Below are 23,389 nucleotides of genomic sequence, written 5' to 3' on the forward strand. Positions count from 1 at the left end.
CGTGAGGCACGTGCGGAGGCCCCTCCTCCTCCTTCCCCCTCAGTGATACTTGCAAGATTTGCAGGGAGACCGGTTACAACGGGGAGAAGGATCCATTCCGAGTTCTTTGATCAAGAAGGGTTTCGGTTGAGAGAATGGATCCAAAGGCAAGGTTGGGAGTATCTTTGCTCCCTAGACGTGATGATTTACCCCGGATTGGTTCAGGAGTTCTATGCCTTCCTCAAAACTGGTATGGGAGGGCTTGTTTCGGAAGTTCGAGGGGTTCGAGTTCGAGTTTCCGAGGAGAGCTTGAGTGAGCTACTTCATCTACCCTGCGTGGGAGCCACTCCGGAAAAGCCTGAAAACAAAATGAGAGCTCTACAGTTGATCATGGAAAATGAGAACTTCGACTTTTCCATGAAGGTAATAGCTAGTTCTCTTACTGCTGAAATGAGATTACTGCTCAGTATAATAAATAGAATCTTATTTCCAAAGACCGGGAGATTCGATCTCATCACAGAGCGAGATCTAGCAGTGATGGAGTGTATGATTCAGGGGATTCCCCTAAATCTTCCGGCCATGATACTGAGACAGATGAGGAAGGTGATGTGCAACTCCAGGGTATCATTACCTTATGGTATGATACTCACCTTGATTTTTCGACAGCACAGTTTAGCTCTCGAGGAGGAGGCATCCAAGAGTCTGCATCATACTGACACATACACTGCACGGACACTTATACGCATGGGATATGAGAAAGTGAACGGGAAGTGGATTCACACTGGAGCAGGCATTCAGGGTGAGGCACCAGAGGGAGATGCACCAGAGGATGAGGATGAGGAGCATATGGATCATCCTACTGCACCTTCAGAGGCTGGACCATCATCATCCGTTCCTCCGAGAGATACGGATGAGTTCTGGAGCAGGATGACTGAGCTCATGTCAGCTCAGGCGAGGACTATCACTGACGGGCTGACGAGCCGATTGGACGCCCGATTGGACGTCATGTCTGCTGAGATCAGTGATCTGAGGCAGCAGATAGGAGCACTCCGGAGAGAGAGAGAGACCCATGGACTATCTATGCCACAGGCTGCTGAGTCAGAGATTTCGGCACAGAGTCATCCAGCTCGTCGTGCTCCACGCCAGACACAGTCTCACCAGGCTCGACCTCCCCTCGCCATGTACACTAGGAGGATGAGGACTAGATCCCAGCCGTTAGAGTCTCCCTAGGCTGATCTTAGTATCTATGTTTAGAGCCTAGGCTAGATATCTAGTTCTCGTATGTATTTTGCTTTTATCATGTATCTTTAAACTTTGATTCAGGAACATTGTATCTGTTTTTGTTTTTGGCATGAATGTATGAAAATGTTCCCATTTTGATCAATGAAATTTGAAGTTTGGTATTTATTGCATCTTTCCCATGTATCTTTTTGATGATAACAAAAAGGGGGAGAAGTAAAGAAAGAGTATTTATTTTAGAAGAAGTAAAGATCTTAGGGGAGAAGTAAAGATATTGTTTAGAGTAAATAAAGTAACAAAAAGGGAAGAACTAAAGATATCTTTAGAGTAAGTAAAGAAAGATTAATAAGAGCAAAAGTAAAGAAAGTTAAAGAAAGGAGAAGTAAAGAAAGAGAAATAAAAAGTTATGTAAAGAAAGAGACATAAGAACTTATGCAAGAAAAGAGAAATAATTGGACAAACAAATTGAAAATCATATAAGAAAGCTTATACATCCAAGGGGGAGCAATTTGTAACAATGAAAATCATCAAATCAAAAATTTCTATCAAATTTCAGAATTTGGCACGCACCTCTCGCACCCCGATACATAACCTGAAACTCATATTTTATCTCTAATTTTTGCAGTTTCATCGTTAATGAATTATAAATGAAAGGGGGAGCAATTCAAAAAGTCAAATTGGCAACATTTAAATGAAATAGGGGGAGATTTCACTCTTATATATGAAAAGCTGAAATTCAGCAAGTTAAGCCCTTTTAAAAACTGATCTTAAAGACAAGTATCAATAGGCTCATACTCTTTATTTTGTAATCATCAAAAAGGGGGAGATTGAGGATGATAGTGTTATTTTGATGATTAACAAGCAATTATCTAGAGTATGTTATAAGTTAAATTGATACTTCATTTATAAGACTATTGCTCTCAGGATATTTGTATAAATTGATATAGATACATTTCATTGTTTATTTGAATGAATCTAACCTTGAGATGCAGCAAAGTGTGGATTGAGTCGACCCAAAGGATGATTGGGTCGACCCCGGCACATCAAGAAATCATTTGGCACACTTCTGCAAAAATGGTACAGATGAACAGTGAGTTGGGTCGACCCAAGGAAAGCATGAGTCGACCCAAACATCAAGATCCTCAAAACAAGACAGAACAATGGTTCTCTGGATTCACTGAGAGGGTCGACCCAAGAAGTAGTTGAGTCGACCCAAGCTTGAGTCGACCCAAACCCTGAGAGGGTCGACCCAAAGGCAAGACAGAAAAGAAGACAGAAAATGGTTCTCTGGAATTACTGAGAGGGTCGACCCAAGAAGAAGTTGAGTCGACCCAAGTGAACTTTGAGTCGACCCAAAGAATGGTTGGGTCGATCCAAGGGAAGGAAGGCTGAATTTCAAGTTTCTGTATTTTCTGAGAGAGTCGACCCAAGGAATGTTTGAGTCGACCCTAGTGAAAGTTGGGTCGACCCAAGGACAGGTTGAGCCGACCCAAACACGGGCTGAAGCATAACGGCTAGTTCTGCAGATGTACTTTTTGTCCTTCCCAAAGTCAGTAACAGCTAGTTTTTGAATTCTAACCATTGGGGCTTGTTCAATGGATGTAGGAGACTATTTAAAGTGGCACTATTCATCAGATAGAACAACCTTTTGAAAGCAATATCAAAGAGTACACAAGAAAATAAAAGTGTCCTAATCTTCTTCATCCAAGTGCTTCATTCAAGAATCAAAGAAAGGGGTTGAGCAGATTCAAAGAGTCATCAAGAGCTCCATCCTCCCTTGTAGAGTGAAGCATTCTTGACAAAGAAGAGAGAAGCCACTTCAAAGCGATAAATATTTTCTATACTCTTCTTTGTAGTTTATATTGTTTCATTTGCTTATTTAGGAGTTTAAATCTTCCTTCTTTATTTGTTAAACAACTTGTAAAGGTTGGTTGGTGAGCCCGGAAAACCAACGGAGTAGGTTGATTGGCGAACCCGGAAAACCAATTGTAAAGGTTCGTTGGTGAGCCCGTAAAACCAACAAAGGTTTTTGGTGAACCCGGAAAACCAAAGTGTAAAGGTTCGTTGGTGAGCCCGTAAAACCAACAAAGGTTTTTGGATTGTGAGCCCGGAAAACAATCCAACTGTAATCCGCGAGATTATAGTGAATTCCCAAGGGGTCGCTTGGGGAGTGGACGTAGGTGCTAAGGAGAGCACCGAACCACTATACTTTGTGTTGTTTGTGTTGTGATTTGCTTTAGCTTACTAACCATCCATTTGACTTGAGTAAGATAGTTTAAATTTAAAAAGAAACCAATTCATCCCCCCCCCCCCCTCTTGGCTTGTCACCTTGGGCAACAAACATGAATGAAAAGAATGCCCAACTTAATAAATTCATAATTAGGTCAAATACAAATTTATGTCCCAGAACAAAATAATGCGTCAGCTAAATTTGCTTCTAGGGCATACTTCTAACATCAATAGGGTGCAAAAATGTACCATTAAAATAATATAAGATCATGTTTTGTTATGGTCTGAGCATTACAATCTATTGTTTTTCAATTTGTACATATTTAGCATGTATAGAGCATGATCAATAAGGCATGGATTTTTAGTTTATATACTTTATCATGCATTTTAGTGCATTAGTATATTGAAAACCAACCCTCTTTGTGCCATCTTAATGCATAGATTAAAGACCACCAAAATATGTGATTTTTTATCTCTAGATTCTTTTATGGCATAGATCATGATTAATAGTATAGATTTTATATTTGGATGCTTGGTTATTGATTTCGGACCTCCAAGTTGATGCTATCTCCTCTAGAGAGGAGAATAGTTTATCACTTATATACTAAAGATATTTATATTTTGAAGCCTTATTGACACTAGTTTGATCGAATTAGGATTTACTCAAGCTTGGATTTAATTTGATTCAAGCCTAACAGCCAAGAATATCTTGATGCTTAGATTTAGTTCGTCCTAATGGGGCTTGGAATCAAGCAAAACACAAGTCATTAATAAACCCTTCGAATCGTATCTACTAAAGGTTTTAATTGGAAGATCTAGCCTTATTACACTAACTCGTAATAGATCCTCATTGTTTAAGTTAGACAAAACATCATTTACCCATTGTAGTACAAAATCAAGTTGAATGATGTCAAACTCACCAGCACTATATTAGGAAGAAAACTGCAATTGCATATTTCAATTTTTGTTGAAATAACCATTTTAACTTTGATCAAATAATTGATAAAAATTATTTAAGGATAATATTCTCATTTGTCCATTTGGGTTCATCCATGATGTTTTCTACTACTAATTTGCCCCTAGAAGACATTTCAAGTCTAGGGTACTTTAAGCCTCCATCCTTCCTATTTACACCATATCTCAATAATCGAGCTAGCTACTTGAAGCAAGTATCGTATGGATTAAGTTTGATAGAATTAGAGCATATAAGAATCATGTAACTCTTACTAAGATTAAGTAGAGTTTGGTTGTGAAATCACACTAAGGATAGAGATGCATGCCGAACAAAGGGAATTCAGTCATAATGTGAATAAGCAGGTTGAAAGATCAAATCTTGACCATGAAAGATGGTCGATATAAGACCGAGACAATCATACTAGTCCTAGATTTCCAAGACTAAAAAATTATATTGTAGACCGAATGAAAGGAGATGACCAACACAAGCTACATCAAAATAAGTCAAAAGTCGATAGAGCATAATTATCAGTCTAATAATTACAGAGTGATCATGCTTGTATACATATATAGTAGGAGGTTAGTTGGTGATAGTTACTAGAACCACGAAGTGTGGAGGCTAGACGTAAGAAGCAACTGTTAGAATAGATAGTATGCTTGAGGGAAGTTGTTGTGTATTAGTATAAATAGTAAAATTGTACCTTATAAAAAATATTTTGACAATTAATCCAATCATATTACTTTATTTTTATCTTAATATTTTATCCTATAAGTAGATGTAACTTAGATTTTCTACCTAACCCAGCGTTATACCCTTACTGTAGCCCAACTCTACACCCCTATCATAGTCCAGAGATACTCTCCTATTGTAGCACAGCTCTACTATATTGTAGATCCTGGACGTGATTATATGACCTACACCACAGGGGTTAAATATAGCCACATGACCCTTGCCACAAGAGTTAAGTGCAACCATAGTCATTGGTTGTAGAGCTGAATTGATTTAGAAACTAAATACCCAAGTACAAGTATAAGATTGTAAGTATAGTTGATTATGAGATTTGGATATCTTATTCTAATTTCATGTATTGATCAATTACGTGGACAATCTTGAAAAAATAAAATACATTGTTTCAGTATGTGGATATTATTAAAAGTATACGTTATAAACTTATACAGATGCGTTATGTTTTGTATAATTAAATAAGCTAAATTACTTTGTATTGCTTAATCCAATTCTATAGAATAGATTTGTTACTTAATGAATTATAAAGCTCATAATCTTCACTCTTATTTTTTAGATCCAGAGACCAAAGACTAGGCCAGCACCGACTTTGAGGAAATGTATTCAGGGGCAAAGTTGTAGTTAGTAGATCTAGTTTTGATGAGTTTATGTATATTAAAGTGTTGTTTGAGGATTATGTATAAATAATTAAAATACGAGAAGTTAAGGTGTAAATTCTAGAAAAAGATTTATGTTTATGACTTGTGGTGGTGTATCTGATTATATATAATATTTTGTTTGATAGTTTAGTTGTTTTGATAATCACGATGAATTATATGATTTCTAGATTATATTGAACCCATTGATAGGTAGAATGTCATACATGCTTATAGGGCCAATTCTACGAGTATGCGGCAGTTGTTATATTCTCGAATTATAATCCTATGGTTGGGGGCATGACATTGATTGCTTGGATCTAGAGCAAAACGAAGAACCATCAGTAACCATCACACACAATGGGAACACTGATGTCATCAGAACACTGATGCAGGAGCATAGCTCTATTTACATTTCAATGAGAGAATCTAAACAGTTAAGATAGGCAAATAGCCATCGATGCTTGGATATGAAGCAAAATAAAGGATCAACCATAACAAGAACTGCTGCACAAATTCTCATATACGTCATTCTTATAAAGAACTTGCTTCAAAAGCTGACACCAATTTTTCTGTAGCAGGAATGCAATGCTTAACGGCCTCCATACAACAGGGCCCACCACAACATCTAGTCAAGCATTAAATCAGGGCAAGAGTTAAGCTCCCAGAGCATAGTTTTTGATTCACAATCAAAGTCACCTGATATCAATTTGATTAAATTTCATAAATTTAAAAGATATCCTTGAAAGCATATTTGTTGCTAAGGTTTCTTCGAGCACCATCCTCCAGAAGTTCAGTTTTTCTCACGAAGGATCCCCGCTTCTGAGACAGCATTACCGGCAAGGGAATCCCAATAAACTATCTGCTGACCATCCATCTCTAGCTCTAAAGGTACAATAAGATATTGAAGTAATATGCAAGTGGAAGCTATGCTCCCAAACCTGTCATGCATGAATCATGATCTTGCAAACGGTAAGAATGAAAAAAGAAACAGAATTATGTCAAGAAACAGAGTTGCAAATTGTGCTCAACATTATTAGTCGTTGCTCCATCGAACTTCTCTGATATTTGATTTTTTTTTAATCCAAGATTTCCATTTAATATGAAAATAGGGAAAAAAGAATAAACAGCACAAGCGAAGGCACAAGGCTTTGCAACACTGCTTTTATTATCAGAGACAGTACCACAGCTCCCAAAACTTTCAGCTTAGGATACAAGGTACAACAGTAGCATCTGAAAACACTAATGTTAACCGATGCGTACTCATGGACATGCCGATATATTTGAGTATCGTACTCCCTCAGTTGGTACCTCACTGCTGAGCCTGCAGAACTTTTATTTACAAACACTCCCTCCACTACATGCTCTGGTATCTCAACCAAATTGTAGAGAAGATAAATTTAAATCATGGGCTCTCGCAGAATTCCATCTCCTGAGACAACATCAAAGTGCAGACAAATTAATAAACCACACATAGATGAAGAAAATATTGAAACTCTTCTGATATTAAATGTGTTCTATCTATTCAATTACTTAGCATATAGGCCACAGCAGCATTTCTTGAATAGGCATAACATATTGACAGATTTAAGTAAAAAATAAGAGATGATACAAGAATCAATCGAAGGAAAGAACTTCCCAACCATTAATTAAACAAATTTTGAACATCATCACAAAGAAGAGATTCCGGATTTTTGTTACACTGTATCTTTGGGGCAAATTGAATCAATGCAGTTTCTGAGAATTCTAGAAAATAAATGAAAAACAAGTAAACATATCATATCCAGTTTTCGTAGCTTAAAACTGCCAATAAAATGAACAAAAAATGAATAAATATATTAAGTAGGAATAAACACAGTATAAAGAAAATAAAAGAACAGTAATACCTTGCCACAAATTGGACAACTGTCACTTCTTTCCATCCACTCATATATACAGCTTAGATGAAAATGATGAGAGCATTTTGTCACAATCTTTGGATTTTCAGGAGTATATTCTGTAAATGAAAAAGTAAATAAATTAAGCAGTCTGCAAAGAAAAGACGAAGAAGAAAACTATAAATCTTTGGTATCAAATCACTAATGCAATAATATACAGCGCTTTCTCATTTGGACATTCCCCCAACCAATTGAAGCAACACCCATCAAGTTATTAAAAGGAGGGAATAAGCACAACAATATGATAATGAAAACATAAGAGAAACAAGGTTACCATCAAGACATGTAGGGCAAACATCTTCATCTTCTGAAGTCGCTATCACATAACCAGTACCATATGCTTTTGCATACAGATTTTTCTCTGATTCAGAATGGCTAGCTTTGCATTCTTCTTCAGTTTCTGCACTGTTCCTTTTTCTAATAGAACCTAAATGTTCAACTGCAGAGCTACTTCCATTTCTTCTAAGGGTCTGTTGCAGTTCTTGTAAGTGGCTCATAGACTTCTCCCTCCTAGAAACCAACCCATCACGTTGTGAACGAGAAAATCCAGAATCTGTATCATATGGTAGAGGTCGAGGGACAAGGTGGTATGTCTCAGACAATGAAGTGTCAGCTGAAGTGGTGCCAATGCCTGTTGATGTCAATGGAGTTACTGCTTGAATAGGGGAAGCAACTGTCCACCCCTCTAGTCTTTGAAACATTGTGCTATACTACAAGGGCGATGAAGTTAAGTGAGAAAAAGATTACTGCCAAATTACGTAAAAAAGAGAGAGAATCAGAATAGTTTTTACAAAGATAACCTTTAGAATTTATGCAGAACTGATGATCTGTCTGACATAGAAAACAGGTTCATAAAGTGTGGCAGTACCATTTACCCAATCTTACAGATGATACTAAACCAGATGAACCATTACAGCATAATAGCAATGACATTCCAAAACCTCAAACTGCATACTTTGGACAAAGTAAGCAGTTATGATCCTTAACTTGATCAAATTTACACAAGACATTCATAATTTGCCCACTGCCAACCACTCCTCTACACTTTCAAGGATATTGAAAAATATCGAGCAAAGCTTATCTGCACGCGTGCCCGTGCGAGAGAGAGAGAGAGAAAGAGAGAGAAAGAGAGAGAGGGAGTCAAGAAACATGTGTATGTATATAAAAAGTTCCTAATCCATTCACCACCAGTCCATAGCTATTAGCCCCTTGACCATACTTTTTTGCTTATTTGTCGTGTATTTGACTTTGATACCATGCTGGAGACAATAATTAATGAAGGATCAAATTGACCCAGAGAAGGCACTATGGACAGGAAGCAGAAACATCAACCTGGCATGCACGCAATCATGTTCACAGACAAGAATTTCCCACATAAATAAAGGTTTCTTTGAGGACTGGTGGCAAATACTGTAGATTCTGCCAGCAAGTCAGCTATATATGATATTGTTTCTGGATAGTTGTACCACAATCAGAAATGCAAAACATAATTGAGACCAAGCTTTGATCAACATTATGGTAAGTCAATGTATAACAAAACCTTGGTTGTAAACAAAACCGGTGATTTTATAACATTACCCCACTGAACAGCTGGTGAAAGAAATATCTCAAGCATGTGCAGTGCCTGTATATAGGATTGCTTGGATGGGCATATTCTTCAAAGTCCTCTGAACATGGACAACAACAAAATGCCCCCATACTAATAGTTTCCTGATAAATTGAGGAAAAGACAGAATATAAAGAACAAGCAGCCAATAAATTGATTGCAACTGAAGCAAAAATACTCAGGATCCTAAAATACCTCTTTGACAGATTTTAGAGATAGAGGAAGAGTTTCCAACTTCAGCAATTAATATGCAGAGCCTTGAACAGGACCAAGAAATTTGAACAAATGGTATGCTATTGTCTATACTCAAACAAAAGCCTGGAAGCTGATAGTGTAAACAAATGGATGTTTTAATAGCATCCAGCACATGATGGGCCAACTAACATCAAATCCATCAAATGATTGACAAGATGACCAAGTGCCATCAGCTTCATCTCAGAGGTTCCTCAGGAGTATGACCTTTTACCTGCCAACAAGATGAAAAGAATTAGCAGACAATATCAAAGTCAGAGATATGTGCAAGCAAATCAGATGTCCTAGGATTCAGGAACAAAAATGAAGGAGATAATATACAAGGTTGACTGAGTTTTCAGCTGATATGAGCATGGAAACTAAGCATTTATGCACCACATTTTGATTTGGCAACAAGTCAGAAAAATTTGAACCAAAGCATAAATGTCTCATCAGAATTCATCAATTTTTACTATTACAATAAATGAAGCAACTATTTCCATCAATAGTATTGCCTAGAACATTCCCTTCAATTATGTTCTGCAAGATAATTAAGCTCCAAAATTCTCTTAAAAAAGTATATAGGTTTAATCAGCAGCATCCTTCTTCAATATAACATCCTAACAAATCCTCCAGGTGTCATATCTTTTCACCTGCATGCTGCATGGGGGAGGGCATTAATTAATCAAACACTGGGGTATAGTACAAATTTACCGACAGGCCAAACTCTGCCACAACACAGATTCATTGGGACAAGCATAATTGACATAGATCCTGCAAAATAAAGGGAGACTTCAGTTCCAAACCTACTGCAGGATTAGGTCAAAACACTATAGGTACTATATTCCTCACTGCCAAACTTCTGATGCCTTAGATATTTTTCAAAACCAATGTTGGACAAGGTGGACCACATGCCATAAGATATACGTAAAAACTCTTTAAAGTACAAACTTATAAGACCTGTTGATAATGATGATGACGACAAATTAAGTAATAAGGGGAGAAGATGTAGCACTGGCCCATGCAATAGGAGAAAACAAAGGGATAGGATGTCCACAGCAAAGAAATCATGAACCCCTCCTTGCAACCGCCACCCCCCACCCCCCAAAACACACACACACACACACACTGACATGGCCAAAAAAAAAGGGGGCAAGTCCTATTTATTTTGGGTTTGTTTCAGATTCGAAGAGACGATGCAAATCCTTTCTCAAAAATAAGTTGTTTATTTCATATTTACTTGGTATTCCTGTGCTAATTTATGGGTTAAATTTTCTACTGCTTTGTGAGTCATTTGCAGTAGGACCATTTTGCACAAGTTCTACCCTAAGCCTTTTTTTCTGATAAAAGGCAAGCCTCAACATCTATTGAAAAAAAGCAACCAAAAGCATCTGCAGCTACCAGTGGAGATAGCTGCCGAGGAATTACACCGCCAAAAATAAAAACAGCCTAGCTTGGTTTATTATAGGGTTTAATTTTGTTTTGCAACAAGTTCATGGGCTTCTATTTAGGGTTCCATCGAAATATGTCCTATTGTTTTTGAGAGTTCATTATTTTATGCCAAGAAAGTTTAATAAAGGTTATGGAGTTTTAGATTGATTCAAAAAACCATTTGAGCCAAAACATGTTTGAGTCCTAAACTCATTATTTTTCAAGTTGGAGGTTCTTTTATAATTAGAAAATTGTTAAAAAGAAGTCTATAAGAAGCAACAAATTCTGCATGATTTATGAGTTACTTAGAATGAGCAAGCTAGTTTATAGATTTAATTCCTCACCATCTGCCCATCTTCTCTCCCAATTTTTCCTTTTCTCCTTCACTCTCTCTTATCCTATTTCTCCCTTCTTGTTTCTTTTCTTTTAGCTTGACTAGAAGAACTATTTTGAGGCAAACAATTTAAGATTCATAAATTCAATGTTGGCGAGCTGAGGGTCCTAAAATTAAGAATCATATTTTCATGGATGTCTAAACATCCACAAATAGGGTTCCACAAGAAGTAACAAGTTCTTCTTTACTTATTGTTTACCTTGAATTAATTAGCTTGATAGATGTTTCTCCTCAATTATTGTCTCTCCTCTATGAAGTGCCTTTCCTTTTTATCTGCCACTCCCTTGTCTTTTCTTTCTCCCATCCTGTTCCTCTTTTTCCTTGTTCTGATGTTTACAATGAGAACTTTCATATCTGAAAAGGTGCAAAACTTATTAGCACTAAGTGACTGCCCATCAAACTCACTGCTTTAGAAGACACCTAAGTTGCCACCTTAGGCAAAGTTGCCCCCCCCCCCACCGAAGCAGATACCTTGCCTAGTGTTAGGCAGCCTCCATATGCAACCCAAACCAAGGGCAGGCACATAAGCCGATATATTAGTTAGCAGGTCACACTCTTAATATGTCGATACCAAATAACCTAAGGCTCTATTTGGATGCCGGTTAGAGGGTGGATAACATAAGGTTATCCAGCTAACCAGCCAAACATCATATAAAAAGGTGTGCCAGGTCAATGGGCCAAAAAAGTAGATAACCAAGTTAAAGTTATTTCAGGCGGGAGAATGAAATAACCACCCCTTCATCCCCTATTTTCTCTATCACTTTTACCTTGGATGGCATTTTTTTACCATTCTTTATTACCATCCCTTCACTTCTTGCAAGAGGGTAATAATGGTGGTTAATAAGTACCAACTAAACAGGAAATAACTTTATTCATTGGTTAGTTGGTTAAGGGGTGAATACCAATGGCTAAAGTTATCCAAAGGGTGGTTAACTATTCAGCATCCAAACACAGCCTAAAAGAACCTAATTATGACTTAGATTAAGAACCACCACTGGGAACCTCCATCCCATACGCGCACAGCCATAATCACATGTCCTCCGGGATATTGCCAAAGGAGAGCGAAAATGAGAGGCAAAGGTCATGGCAGTGAATCAGTTGGCAAGCAGCATTTTTATTTCCAGTGCTTTAAATCGATGTGTATAAGGCAGCATATTTGTATCCCTTGAACGCACCACATTGCCTATATGCAGTTACTATACACAGTCATACCACAAACAGACTGAAAAGGCAATCCACCTAGCACTAAATGCTCATATTTGTGGCTCCATTAGTGTTATGTGGTTGCATGACCATGTAGCATTATGGAGCCATATATTTGCTCCACTTATGAGGGCCTATGCAGATGGAGCATGTTTGGATTTTGGTTTCAGTTGTGTTATAACTATTGCTATTAGTATTAAGTACTAACTATTAGTTATTATTATTGTTGTTGTTATTATAGGGACAGTCAGGAATTTCCCTTTGTGGGATCAAAAAAATTGTATTGACAACATTTATAATATCCTAACTATAAGCAACGACCAAATTTACTTTCATCAAATGGTCAAGCTAATTTAAATTGTCCTTACTTTTCAATTTTTATTCATAGGTTATAGTAATGTAGTGGGAATCCTGTTTGATTTAATTTATAATGTTCAATAATCTAAATAAATCCCAAGAAAATACTATGGTCTAACCTATTATTTATCAAGCCATATATTTCAGATGTCAATAATATACTTATGGGATCTTGTGTAAGTCAAGATTTCTTTTGGAGATATGAAGGTGATTCAGAAAACTAAAAGCATTTCAATATTTCTCATTTCTACTGAACATGTGAGAAATGAAACAAAGAACAAAAATTCTGAGTATATTCTAAAGACGAATTGAATGAATTTTTCTTTTTCCAGTAAAATAGTGGCATAATACCGGATGTTTTATTCTTTGTTTTGGTGAGAAGCCAGACAAATTATTGAAGAGGTAGAATGTGAACAGATAGAGAGAGGGTCAAAGACCATCCATAGATAGAGCAAGAAAGGGTTCAATGAAAGGAGATCTTAAGCAAAAGTAAGGAGCCTTTTTATGTTTTGAAGTGCACAAAGAACCGCTTTATAAACCACAGATGCAAATTATTTATGCTTCATTTTGAGAAAAATATAAGAATGCATGTACTAGCAAACAAAAAGGAAAAAGAACAAAAAAAGAGAAAGATACCTCTCTATCTGGCTCACGTGCATGGGTAGGGAAGGACTCTTTCACAATGAATAGATTTTTTTTTTCTTTCAAGGCTATGCTTGATAGTGCACAGATTTTTTGTCCAGTCTATAGATGAAAGAATTGGTTCTATTCTAAATTTAAAATGAGTATATTTCTACAATGGGATTATTTAGACATTCCAAATAAGGAATTCCAATTCTAAGCTAACTTTTAACTATATATATCAGCAGCAAAAGTCCAAATCTTACCAGTCTATAGACAAAAGGATTAGTTCCATTCTAAATTTGAAAAGAGTATATTTCCATAATCAGATTATCTAGACTTTCCAAATAAGGAATTGCAATTCTGACCTAACTTTTAACAATAAACATTAGTAGCAAAATATCATAAGAGGATTAGTAGAGTCACAATATCCTAGTTAATCAATGAATGAGTGGGGTCAGTTACATAGGAGATAATATCAGAACCTTTGGGGGACCACATGAGAAAAGTCTCTAGATGATCAAAAGACCAACAAAACTAATAGGAGCTTAAAGATCTTTCACATACTTAGGGGGCCCATGGCTTCTGCAGCCCCTCTAAATCCACCCTTAATTATTTTTCTGTAAAAAACATTACTAACATTATTGTTGCTTTGATTGTACTTGGTATATTTTATTTACTTTTATATAGTTAAAAAAAATAACTGCAAATGTGTCCGCATATGCATCTCGCATATATATGCGCTGAGCAGCCGCTTGACCACCCGCACATCGTGGCAACCTTTTAAAACACTATTTATTTCTTTCCTTTATTCTCCACTCCCTTTTTCCCTTTTCCTTTGGGCTTCAATCACCACTAAGCTGTTGCTATGGCCATTATCTCCACAACTTCCACCACTACAATGATCACCATCTACTAAACACCATCACAGTTAAACTGCCACAATCAAGAGTTGCTATTATTGTTGCTATGTTTGTAGCAAAAAAACCATGTAGTGCCTAGGCACTGTGTGCCCCTCCGCTGCTTGGTTCCTCCCTACACTCTATAAATCATTGCCAAATATAGCAACTTCAATAAATAACATAAAAAATAAAGGGGTTGCAAACCTCATTATCTTGTGAACTTTTGTCAAAGCAATTCTTGTACAGGATTGGTTAGGGAGACAATCCATTCAATAGTTAATCCTATATAGAGTCTAAAAGGGCACTAAAAGCAAAGTTGTAGATGGGTTCTAGGATGATAGTCTCTCAACTTCATCATTAGCCAAAGAATCAAATATTCATGAGAGAGAGAATAAGAAGAAAAGAGAGTTTTCAAGAGATATTCAATAGTAAATTTGCTCCTTAGAGAACATGTTCAACTAGCAAGGAATTTATGGATCATTAGTAGTTTGAAATGCCGTCCACCTCTCATATGTGGCTGCACTAAATTCTAGTCTCATGAACATAAAAAAGGGATCTTGATATTTATTTTTGTTCCCTCAAATTATCCTTTATGATAATGCTGCAAAAATCTCTCAGCCTCGCTTCATGAGCAACAACCCAAGAAACTCATCGTCGTCAATAACGTATAGTTAACACTCAAGTAACATGTTAAATACGGATCCACATATTAGGCACCATTGCACATATGAATTAGGACATGTAGTGGAAGCTTATAATCTAAAAGCTAAATGTCCGCTTTCTATATACTAGTAGAAGTAGAAGAATACACCAAACCCTAAAAAACCTATTTCTAGATCAATAAAGCTGCTTCTCAAGGCTCCGAATCACCTAAAAGGAAAGCCCATTCTCTTGAAGGTTTCACAAAACCCTTCTTAAAACATAATACTGAAACTTGAGCTGATATAATTCAAACAATGGGAGAACACATTGTCTGTATAAGGTGGCCCAAGTCATATTCTCCCACCAGGAGCTTGTAGATAACTCCATACATTAAAAGCAAGGATACAATATGAATTATATTGGTGCGAACAAGTTGCCACCCCCTATTAATATCATACCAATATACTGTAATATATGATACCCTTCCTCTAAAAGAAGGAACCTCACTAGGCATTTTAAACTTGGGGAATTAAGAAAACATACATTTTTGACAAACTTAAGGCTTGCTTAGCATTGCTTCTGCTTTTTAAAAGTCATTCTCAAAAATCACACATTTATTCTTAATTAGAAAGTATGTTCTCATGTATGTAGTGTTCAGTTATCATGTATTGCATAACTCCTTTTTTATGTATGAGCTTACCATATTTGAAAGGCAAGAAGCAATCTCACAAAGAAGTCAGAACTTCATCTTTCTAGCTTCTCCTAAAAGTACTTACTTAGCTTCTACTTCTTGTAGGAGCACTTCTCAAATGATATCACCAAATACTTTTTTTCCAGAAAGTACCTTTTCTACTTTAAAGACATAAAAATACCTTTTTAAGCAATTCCAAATGCACCCTTAATCTACCACCTTATAAAGTTAGGTACAAGGTGGCCATGGAAAGGAAAGCATCAAGCTCTTGCTATGTTATCAAAAGTTAAATACAACCATGACTAGTTGATTCATGTCTATATGCTGCGACCCATCACAAAAAACATAGTGGTTTACTGGTTTCCTTTTTCAAAGAGACGAACAAAAATTTTTAATTTTATCAACCACCAATAAAAGATCGTTATTTGCACCAGATATCAGTCAATTGTCTTCTACAAGATTTATCGAATATATCAGGGGAGACAACTTGGTGTGTCTCATGTGACAATCAAAAATTCTAACTTCAGCTAGTCTAGATCAAGCAATCAACTTCTCTTCGATCATTTTTACCATGAAAAGTTGTGTTTAACAAAGCATACCATATGATGAGTGAATAACTCACCCTACAACACAAAATCTAACTGCTCTCTAGTACTAGAAAACTTTTAAGTTGATAGAGGGTGGTATGTCATTCTTGTTAGATTGCCGCCTCACAATCTTCAAACCTAAGCTATATCTACCACTAAGCCCAATGGTACACACCTCAGCTTAATTACCAAGCTCCACTACCTCAAATCTCAAAAAGAATTAGAAATGTAAATGACTTCCGAACTATCTTGAAGCTTATCTCTCTTAGTGTGTGTGTGTGCGTGTGTTGTGAGTTTTTTTAGATCTAGGACTTCCGGACTATCTTGAAGTTTATAGCATTTTATATACTCATTCAATATATATATTTTTTTAAATTCCCACCACATTATCTTTTGGTATCTTACTATGAGCTTTACCAGAATCAGTAGCAACTAAGACCAACGTCTCGATACTTGGTCTTAAGGTTAAATGTTTCTGAATTAACGAAAATGAGAAGCATGCCTATATCTGCATGTTCTTTCTGTTCTCCATAAACTTTTTTTAAAAAAAATTGCTAATTGTATGTCCCTAAGCTGGCTTCACAATACTAGGGGGTCCAACTTGCTTTGTAACAAACCACCCACTTCTCCTGCTAGTATTTCTTGGGCTCTGTAATTTATAAGAAAACTAAGAAGTTTACTCCAAGAAATCTCATCTTTCTGTCTCCTAGATACCAAGGTCGTAACTTATATAACTAAAGTGAATGAATCAAGTATAACAAAAGCAATTGATGTTTCTTTTTGCAATATCATCACACATTGCACTTGTCAATAAGCGAATATGAGCCAAGGCACTACATGTGCAACAAAGATGCCGATCATGATATAATTCATCACAAATAGTCACATACGTGGGAGTACAAAGCAATCCAAGTCAACTCATGTCAAGATATACTCAACAGTGCAAGAAAACAACCTCACAACCCTAAACCTTGATCAGAACTGCAAAATATAAGTTTTCAATCTTTTTTTTCTGAAATCCACCAGGATAAACAAGGATCTTTCTGCTTCCGAATACCTCTCTACCCCCAACCACCCCCAAAAGAAGGGAGAAATAACAAAAAAGCAACATGACAAGATCTGCCCCTTTAATCAGCAAAAAACCTCCATAAACAGCACAAAGCTATCATCTTTCGTACCATGAAACCCTAAGATCATGAAATGTAGACAAACAAACCCTACTGTCCATCAACCCCGCCTCTGAATGAAAAACACAGACAAAAATTCATTCAAATAACCACATCAACCAGAGATTTCCTTGCCGATCAGCAAAATCCTCATTGTCAGATTCGCAGGATCAAAGGAAGCAAAAGGGAGAAAAGAATCTAGGTATTTGTCCACACAGCAAACGATCAGACCAGCAAGAAAGGAAGCTGGCGACCAAAAGGCAGCACCTGAAGAAGAATCAAAGCAAGGAGCTTTACCTTGAGAGAAAACGAGAGGGCTAGGGTTTAGCCCCCCAACCACTGGGGGAGGAAGGAGGGGAAAGCAAGCTCGGCACCGATGAACTGAGAGGAAGGGGGCGGGGGGAGGGGGGGAGAGGGCAGGGGAACTTGGTGGGGTGTCGCTGGGACAACGCTATCTTACAAGAGATCGTACATAAGTTTATATGCGAATAGCCAGATTGCCGTCCCTGTTTCACCTCCGACGAATCTAATCCGTTTATTTATAGCGTTGGCTGCATGGAAAATGATGTGTGGACGTGACGGTAGTATGGGCTGATAGGATTTCTTTGGATGGAAAGAAAGGACGGTAGATGAAGTGATCTTACACGTTTCCTTATGATGTACGCATAGAAGAAGATGGCGTCCTCCGTGCCGCAATGCTTTTGTCCCCACTGGTAGGCTATTTTTGTTTCTTTTACACGTTGGAAAATCAGTATCACCAACAACCCGCACTCAGCTAGGACTGCTTTGGGTGGCGTCGGGTTGGTTCCGGGTTTTAGTAAATGTGAACCCGGACTCGTTGGGCTCCGGTCTAAACATTATCCCATATCCAGCCACTTGAGTGGCCTGTATCCGGTTTGGTAATAAAAATATCATAAAACCCACTCTAGGCCTTTGGCTCATATTCCGACGTCTACGCCTCTTACACTCTGCAATATGGCTTCAAGTTCGGTACGGTGGGATTGAATCCGCAGGTTTTTGGGGGGACAGTTGATGGGGAAGATTTTGACCTTACTGTTGCCCAGATAGACAACCCAAGAGAAAAGGGTGAATTGGGTTTTAAAAATAATTTTGCAATTGAAACGTTTGTGAATGACTAATTAATACTTTTGCAAGATGAATAATTAGTTGCTATGTGCTGTGAGTGAAATGAGAGTGAGAGAAAGAGACACAAGCAATCACAAACACAATGTTTATAGTGGTTCGGAGCTTACCCTAGCTCCTACGTCCACTCCCCAAGTCTCACTTGGGAATTCACTATAACCCCTCGGATTACAGCCGGTTGTTTTACAAGCTCACAACCCAACTTGTTGTTTTACGAGCTCACAACGAACTCGGTCGGTTTTCCCTAGCTCACCGACTAGAACCACCCCGATTGTTTTTCCGGGATCACAATCGAACCCTTACACGTTGGTTTTACCCTCGGCTCTCCAACCAACCTCTACACACTCTTGATTCAATCCCCTGATTGAATCAAGCAAAGATAAGATGGAAAGAACAGAGACAAACCGAAAAACAGAGCTTCTAAAAAGCAGATATACAGCGATATAAACTAGAGAGAAGTTAAGAGCCCTCAAACATGTTTGAGTTGGAGTAGAGTAGGGCTTCTTGAACTGTGAGTCTTCTCTTGAATGTCTGGTCGACTTGAAGGCAGGAGGAGACTTCTTTAAATGCTGGGAAGAGGTAGCTGGATGGAGTTAATGGCGCTTTTCCTTCTTTTCTGTTGAAAACCAGTTGGCAGAGATAGGATGCTTGATTTCTTTGAGTGGAATAGTGCTTCTCTACCTTGCTACAGTCCTCTGTGGCTATTTAAGCCATCCCCCACGGAAACTAGCCGTTAGACACCTTTTTCTGCCCGTTCTGCACACTCTGCACATCCTGACAATATATCCGTTGGGGTCGGAGTCGACTCGCGCGATCTGGAGTCGACTCGGCTGTAGAGGGAGTCGACTCATGCTTTTCTGGAGTCGGCTCGGCAACTGTTCCGGATTTGAATTAAAGTGACCTCCGCGACTGGGAGTCGACTCGACTTAACCCGGAGTCGACTCGCCAACTTCTGGAGCTGACTTGCCATCTTCGGAGTCGGCTCATCCCATGAAGTCCATGGAGCTAATTTTTCAACTTGGCCCACTCGAGTCGACTCGACAATCCTGGGAGTCGACTCGGCGCTCAGAGCCCGAACTCCCGATCTTCTGTCTTTTGGCTCGTCCAGTCTTAGAGTCGACTCGGACTGTTCCGGAGTCGACTCGGCTCTCAGTTTTCGAAACACAGCCTTCTGCCTTTTTGATGTAGCGCTGCCTTGGAGTCGACTCGAGCTGTCTGGGAGTCGACTCGGCTCTCAGAGACAATAATTCGGTCTTCTGTCTTTTTTTTGGGGTCGCGCTGTCTCGGAGTCGACTCGCGCATTGCGGGAGTCGACTCGGATCTCAGAGTCCGAAAACTGCTCTCTGACTTTTGCCTTGTGTACCACTGAGAGTCGACTCTCGCTTTCTTTGGAGTCGACCTGCCAACCATCGGAGTCGACTCGCGTTCTACAGGAGTCGACTCGAATCTCAGGGTCGAAAATCGCTCTCTGACTTTTCTGTCTGTAACTCCTTGGAGTCGACTCATACTACTCCAGAGTTGACTCTGTAAGTATCGGAGTCGACTCGCGCACTTCAGGAGTCGACTCGCTGACAGGTTTTGAGTTGAGTCTTTCTGTTCGTCTGTCTGTTCTCAGTCGGAGTCGACTCGTAATGATCCGGAGTCGACTCGAGCCCGTGCCAGGGATTCTGATACGCTTGGTGTCGACTCATACTATTCTGGAGTCGACTCGAGTCTCAGACTTTGGCTCAAACTGACTTCTTAACTTATCAAAATATCTTGAACCAAATCTAGAAACACTTAGACAAGATTTTCACTAAAACACTCAATTGAATTCATTAGTAAACAAAAGATATACTCAAATGCTTTGAGCTCATCAAAATCAAATAGGGTTTTAATCAATCACTCCACAATCTCCCCCTTTTTGATGATGACAAAATATTGAGTATATGTAAAGTGAATTGCTCAATAAACAAGGAAATAAGATCTATAAATGAATTCAAGTGTCTGGTTATTTAATTTATCCAAGCTTGAAAGGTGTGAAACAATAAATTTTGGAGTTAAAGCTCCCCCTTTCATTTGGAATTATATAAGCCTTCATATCATGCAATCAATTGTTTGGCTTATATATATTTAATGATTTAGCTTTAAAAATTCAGATTCTCCCCCTCAACATATGCATTCTACTTTGTTTTGATTCTTTGAATTTCCTTTTTAATGCATTGAAGTTTTTGAACTTAAGTATTTGGTTTTTAGAGGGAAAATCTGTCAATTTGTTCTTGAGTAGGATTCAACTAATCTCCGAATATCCCTTGAATAGATTCTGGAGATTACTCCATTAGGAGCCCCAACAGAGAGATAATGAGCCTCGAGGTATCAAATCCACTAAGAACAAATTATTGTGTGTTTTAAAAGTTTTTTTTTTATTGATTTTCATTTATTCCTTTTACATATCTATTACATATTTCTCCCCCTTTTTGTCATCGTATCAAAAAGGAAGTGAATAGAACACACAAGCAAGCAGAGATCAATTGGCATAGTATTGAAATGAATATGTCTACTCATTGTATTGATGTATATATAAATACATTTGTGAATACAATAAGTAAAGCAAAAGATACATGTCAAAATAAAACAAAAGCAGCTAGGGTCTCCTTGAGGATGTGGCTCCTCCTCTCAATCTGTTCTGTTCCATGAGGAGAGTGACCCCGTCTGTGACATTCCCAAGCTGAAAGATAATGGCCGAAGTGGCCCTGCTGTGTGTGGTGGAGAGCTCGGTCAGGGTCTCCTGCAGTGTGTCCAACTTGGCGATCAGTACATTCGCCAAGCGCTCTGCCCCCTGGGTAGTGGTGCCCATATCCTGTCGGACGTTATCGCGCATCTTCCGAGTAGTGCTCGTGACTTCGCTCATGCTGTGGAACTGGGCTTGGATCAGGAACCTTACATTGTCGATCTCTTCCCGCACATGGGCCGTCATCTCAGCCACGGCGGACAGGAAAGGGACCAACGCTGAAGAAGGTGCAGGAGAAGGAGCAGGCATTGAACCCCGGAGCTCCCTAAGTAGGTCGTCTCGGAGATCTCTAACTATCTCCTGCCGCAACTCCCGGAGCTGCTCAGGAGCGATCTGGACCTCCATGGGCTGAGTAGGTGGAGCTGAGGAGGAGGGTCCGGCTGAGGTGGTGGGAGAAGAAGTGGAGGGAAAGGTAGGATAGTCTGAGTCTGGGTCAGGACTGGGGGAATGTCTGGTGGTATGTGTGGAGGTGGATGATTTCCTAACCCAGGTTCCCTCGACCTTCCGAAACCCCATCCTGTGTAGGGTTCCCGGACGCATGCGATCTGTCCATCGCAATGCGCGAGAGGGTTCCCCCTCAGGAATGGGAATCTCGGCCTCCCTAAACAGAAGAGTGAACATCATGCCATAGGGGAGGGTGAGCCTAGGTCTATCTAGTGGCTCACATAGATATCTATACATCATCTTGGGAAAGTTGATTGGAGTGTCCTGGAGGATGTAGAACATAAGAGCTAGGTCTCTCTCAGATACAAAATCGAAGCGGCCAGTCTTCGGAAAGAGGGACCTAGAGAGGATACTCAAGAGGAGCCGCATCTCAACTGAAAGTGAGCTAGCGGACACCTCATCTAAGGGGGACTGAGGTGGATGTCCTAGAATGGCCGTAAGGGCCTCAGTCCTATCCTCGGGGTGTGTGGGAGCCACCCTACTTGTGGAAGATGGAGGACCTGAGCAATGATATCCTCCGAAATGAACAATGGGACACCGGCTACCATGCCCTCGATACCCCCATCGCCCCTATGTACAGTACCGTAGAACTCCCTAACTAGGCCAGGGTATGTGGGGAGATCTAGGGAACAAAAATACTCTAAGCCCTGGGCCCGCAGTCTCTCTCCTATAGTAAAGCCCTCCCGGGAGAGAGAGTCGAAATCGACGTATCTCCCGGTGGAGACCGCCTTCCCGGCGCACGGCCTCGAGGGAACCTCCCTCGGCGGGGAACGAGCCGGAGGTTGTGGCCTCGCGGGATCGTTCCGAGCCTTGGAACGCCGCTTGGCACCGGTCGCGGGTTGGGGTCTCTTCCGGACAACGGCTTTACGAGGCATTTTGACCTAGGGAAGAGGAAGGAACCTAAAGAAGCCATGAAGATGGACGGGAAAAACCTTAAGGTCGGCCGGAGACGCTCTAGGAGTCAGCTCTAGGGCTTATGAACAGTGGCGGCGGTGAATAGAAGTGTTGAGTAAATGATGAAGTTAGGGTTAAAAAATCGGATCCCGACTGCGAGTCGACTCCACTGAGTCGCGAGTCGACTCGACCTCGAGTCGACTCCAAAATATGCGCGAGTCAACTCTCCTTATGCGCCTATTGACCTCGAGTCGACTCCCGACTGTATGCGAGTCGACTCCCCCTCTGCTGCCATCGATCTCGAGTCGACTCCCGTAAATGTGCGAGTCGACTCCCCCTTACGAGCCGACTCTGAAACTTACTCGAGTCGTCTCGAACTCTGGCACGCACCTAAAATCATGCTATGTTCGTGCCGAATGAGGGAAAATCACTAAGTTATGATCTGATTTGATGATTATTGAAAAGAAGCTCTATATTAACCACAATCTTATCATCAAAATCAATGAACTAGTGGAAAATACCACTAGGATGGATCAATCACTCCTAATCTCCTCCTAAGCACACTAAATCTCTCTTCACTTAGGGGTTT

The 23,389-nt window shown here is 39.3% G+C and overlaps 1 protein-coding gene across 4 annotated transcripts; it reads right to left on the reverse strand.

Annotated features, from left to right (window-relative positions):
• Positions 1-6,817: 6,817 nt before the first annotated feature.
• On the reverse strand, positions 6,818-17,959 carry LOC103721877 (E3 ubiquitin-protein ligase At3g02290-like). Of its 4 annotated transcripts, XM_039129928.1 has the most exons (7): positions 17,847-17,950; positions 10,270-10,329; positions 9,520-9,790; positions 9,297-9,428; positions 7,993-8,428; positions 7,668-7,777; positions 6,818-7,213 (listed from the first exon to the last, which is right to left on the reverse strand). In XM_039129928.1, the coding sequence occupies exons 4-7, from the start codon at positions 9,414-9,416 to the stop codon at positions 7,187-7,189; spliced, it is 693 nt and encodes a 230-aa protein (XP_038985856.1). In that variant the 5' UTR covers positions 9,417-9,428; positions 9,520-9,790; positions 10,270-10,329; positions 17,847-17,950; the 3' UTR covers positions 6,818-7,186. The 4 variants fall into 4 exon arrangements, with proteins under 4 accessions (XP_038985856.1, XP_008810469.1, XP_008810471.1 ...); XM_008812247.3 differs by lacking the exon at positions 10,270-10,329 and having other exon boundaries at positions 17,847-17,959; XM_008812249.3 differs by lacking the exon at positions 10,270-10,329 and having other exon boundaries at positions 7,993-8,464; positions 17,847-17,959.
• Between the last annotated feature and the right edge of the window lie 5,430 nt (positions 17,960-23,389).

The sequence above is a fragment of the Phoenix dactylifera genome, chromosome 9 (genome assembly GCF_009389715.1).
Source record: "Phoenix dactylifera cultivar Barhee BC4 chromosome 9, palm_55x_up_171113_PBpolish2nd_filt_p, whole genome shotgun sequence".
Taxonomy (NCBI): Eukaryota; Viridiplantae; Streptophyta; class Magnoliopsida; order Arecales; family Arecaceae; genus Phoenix; species Phoenix dactylifera.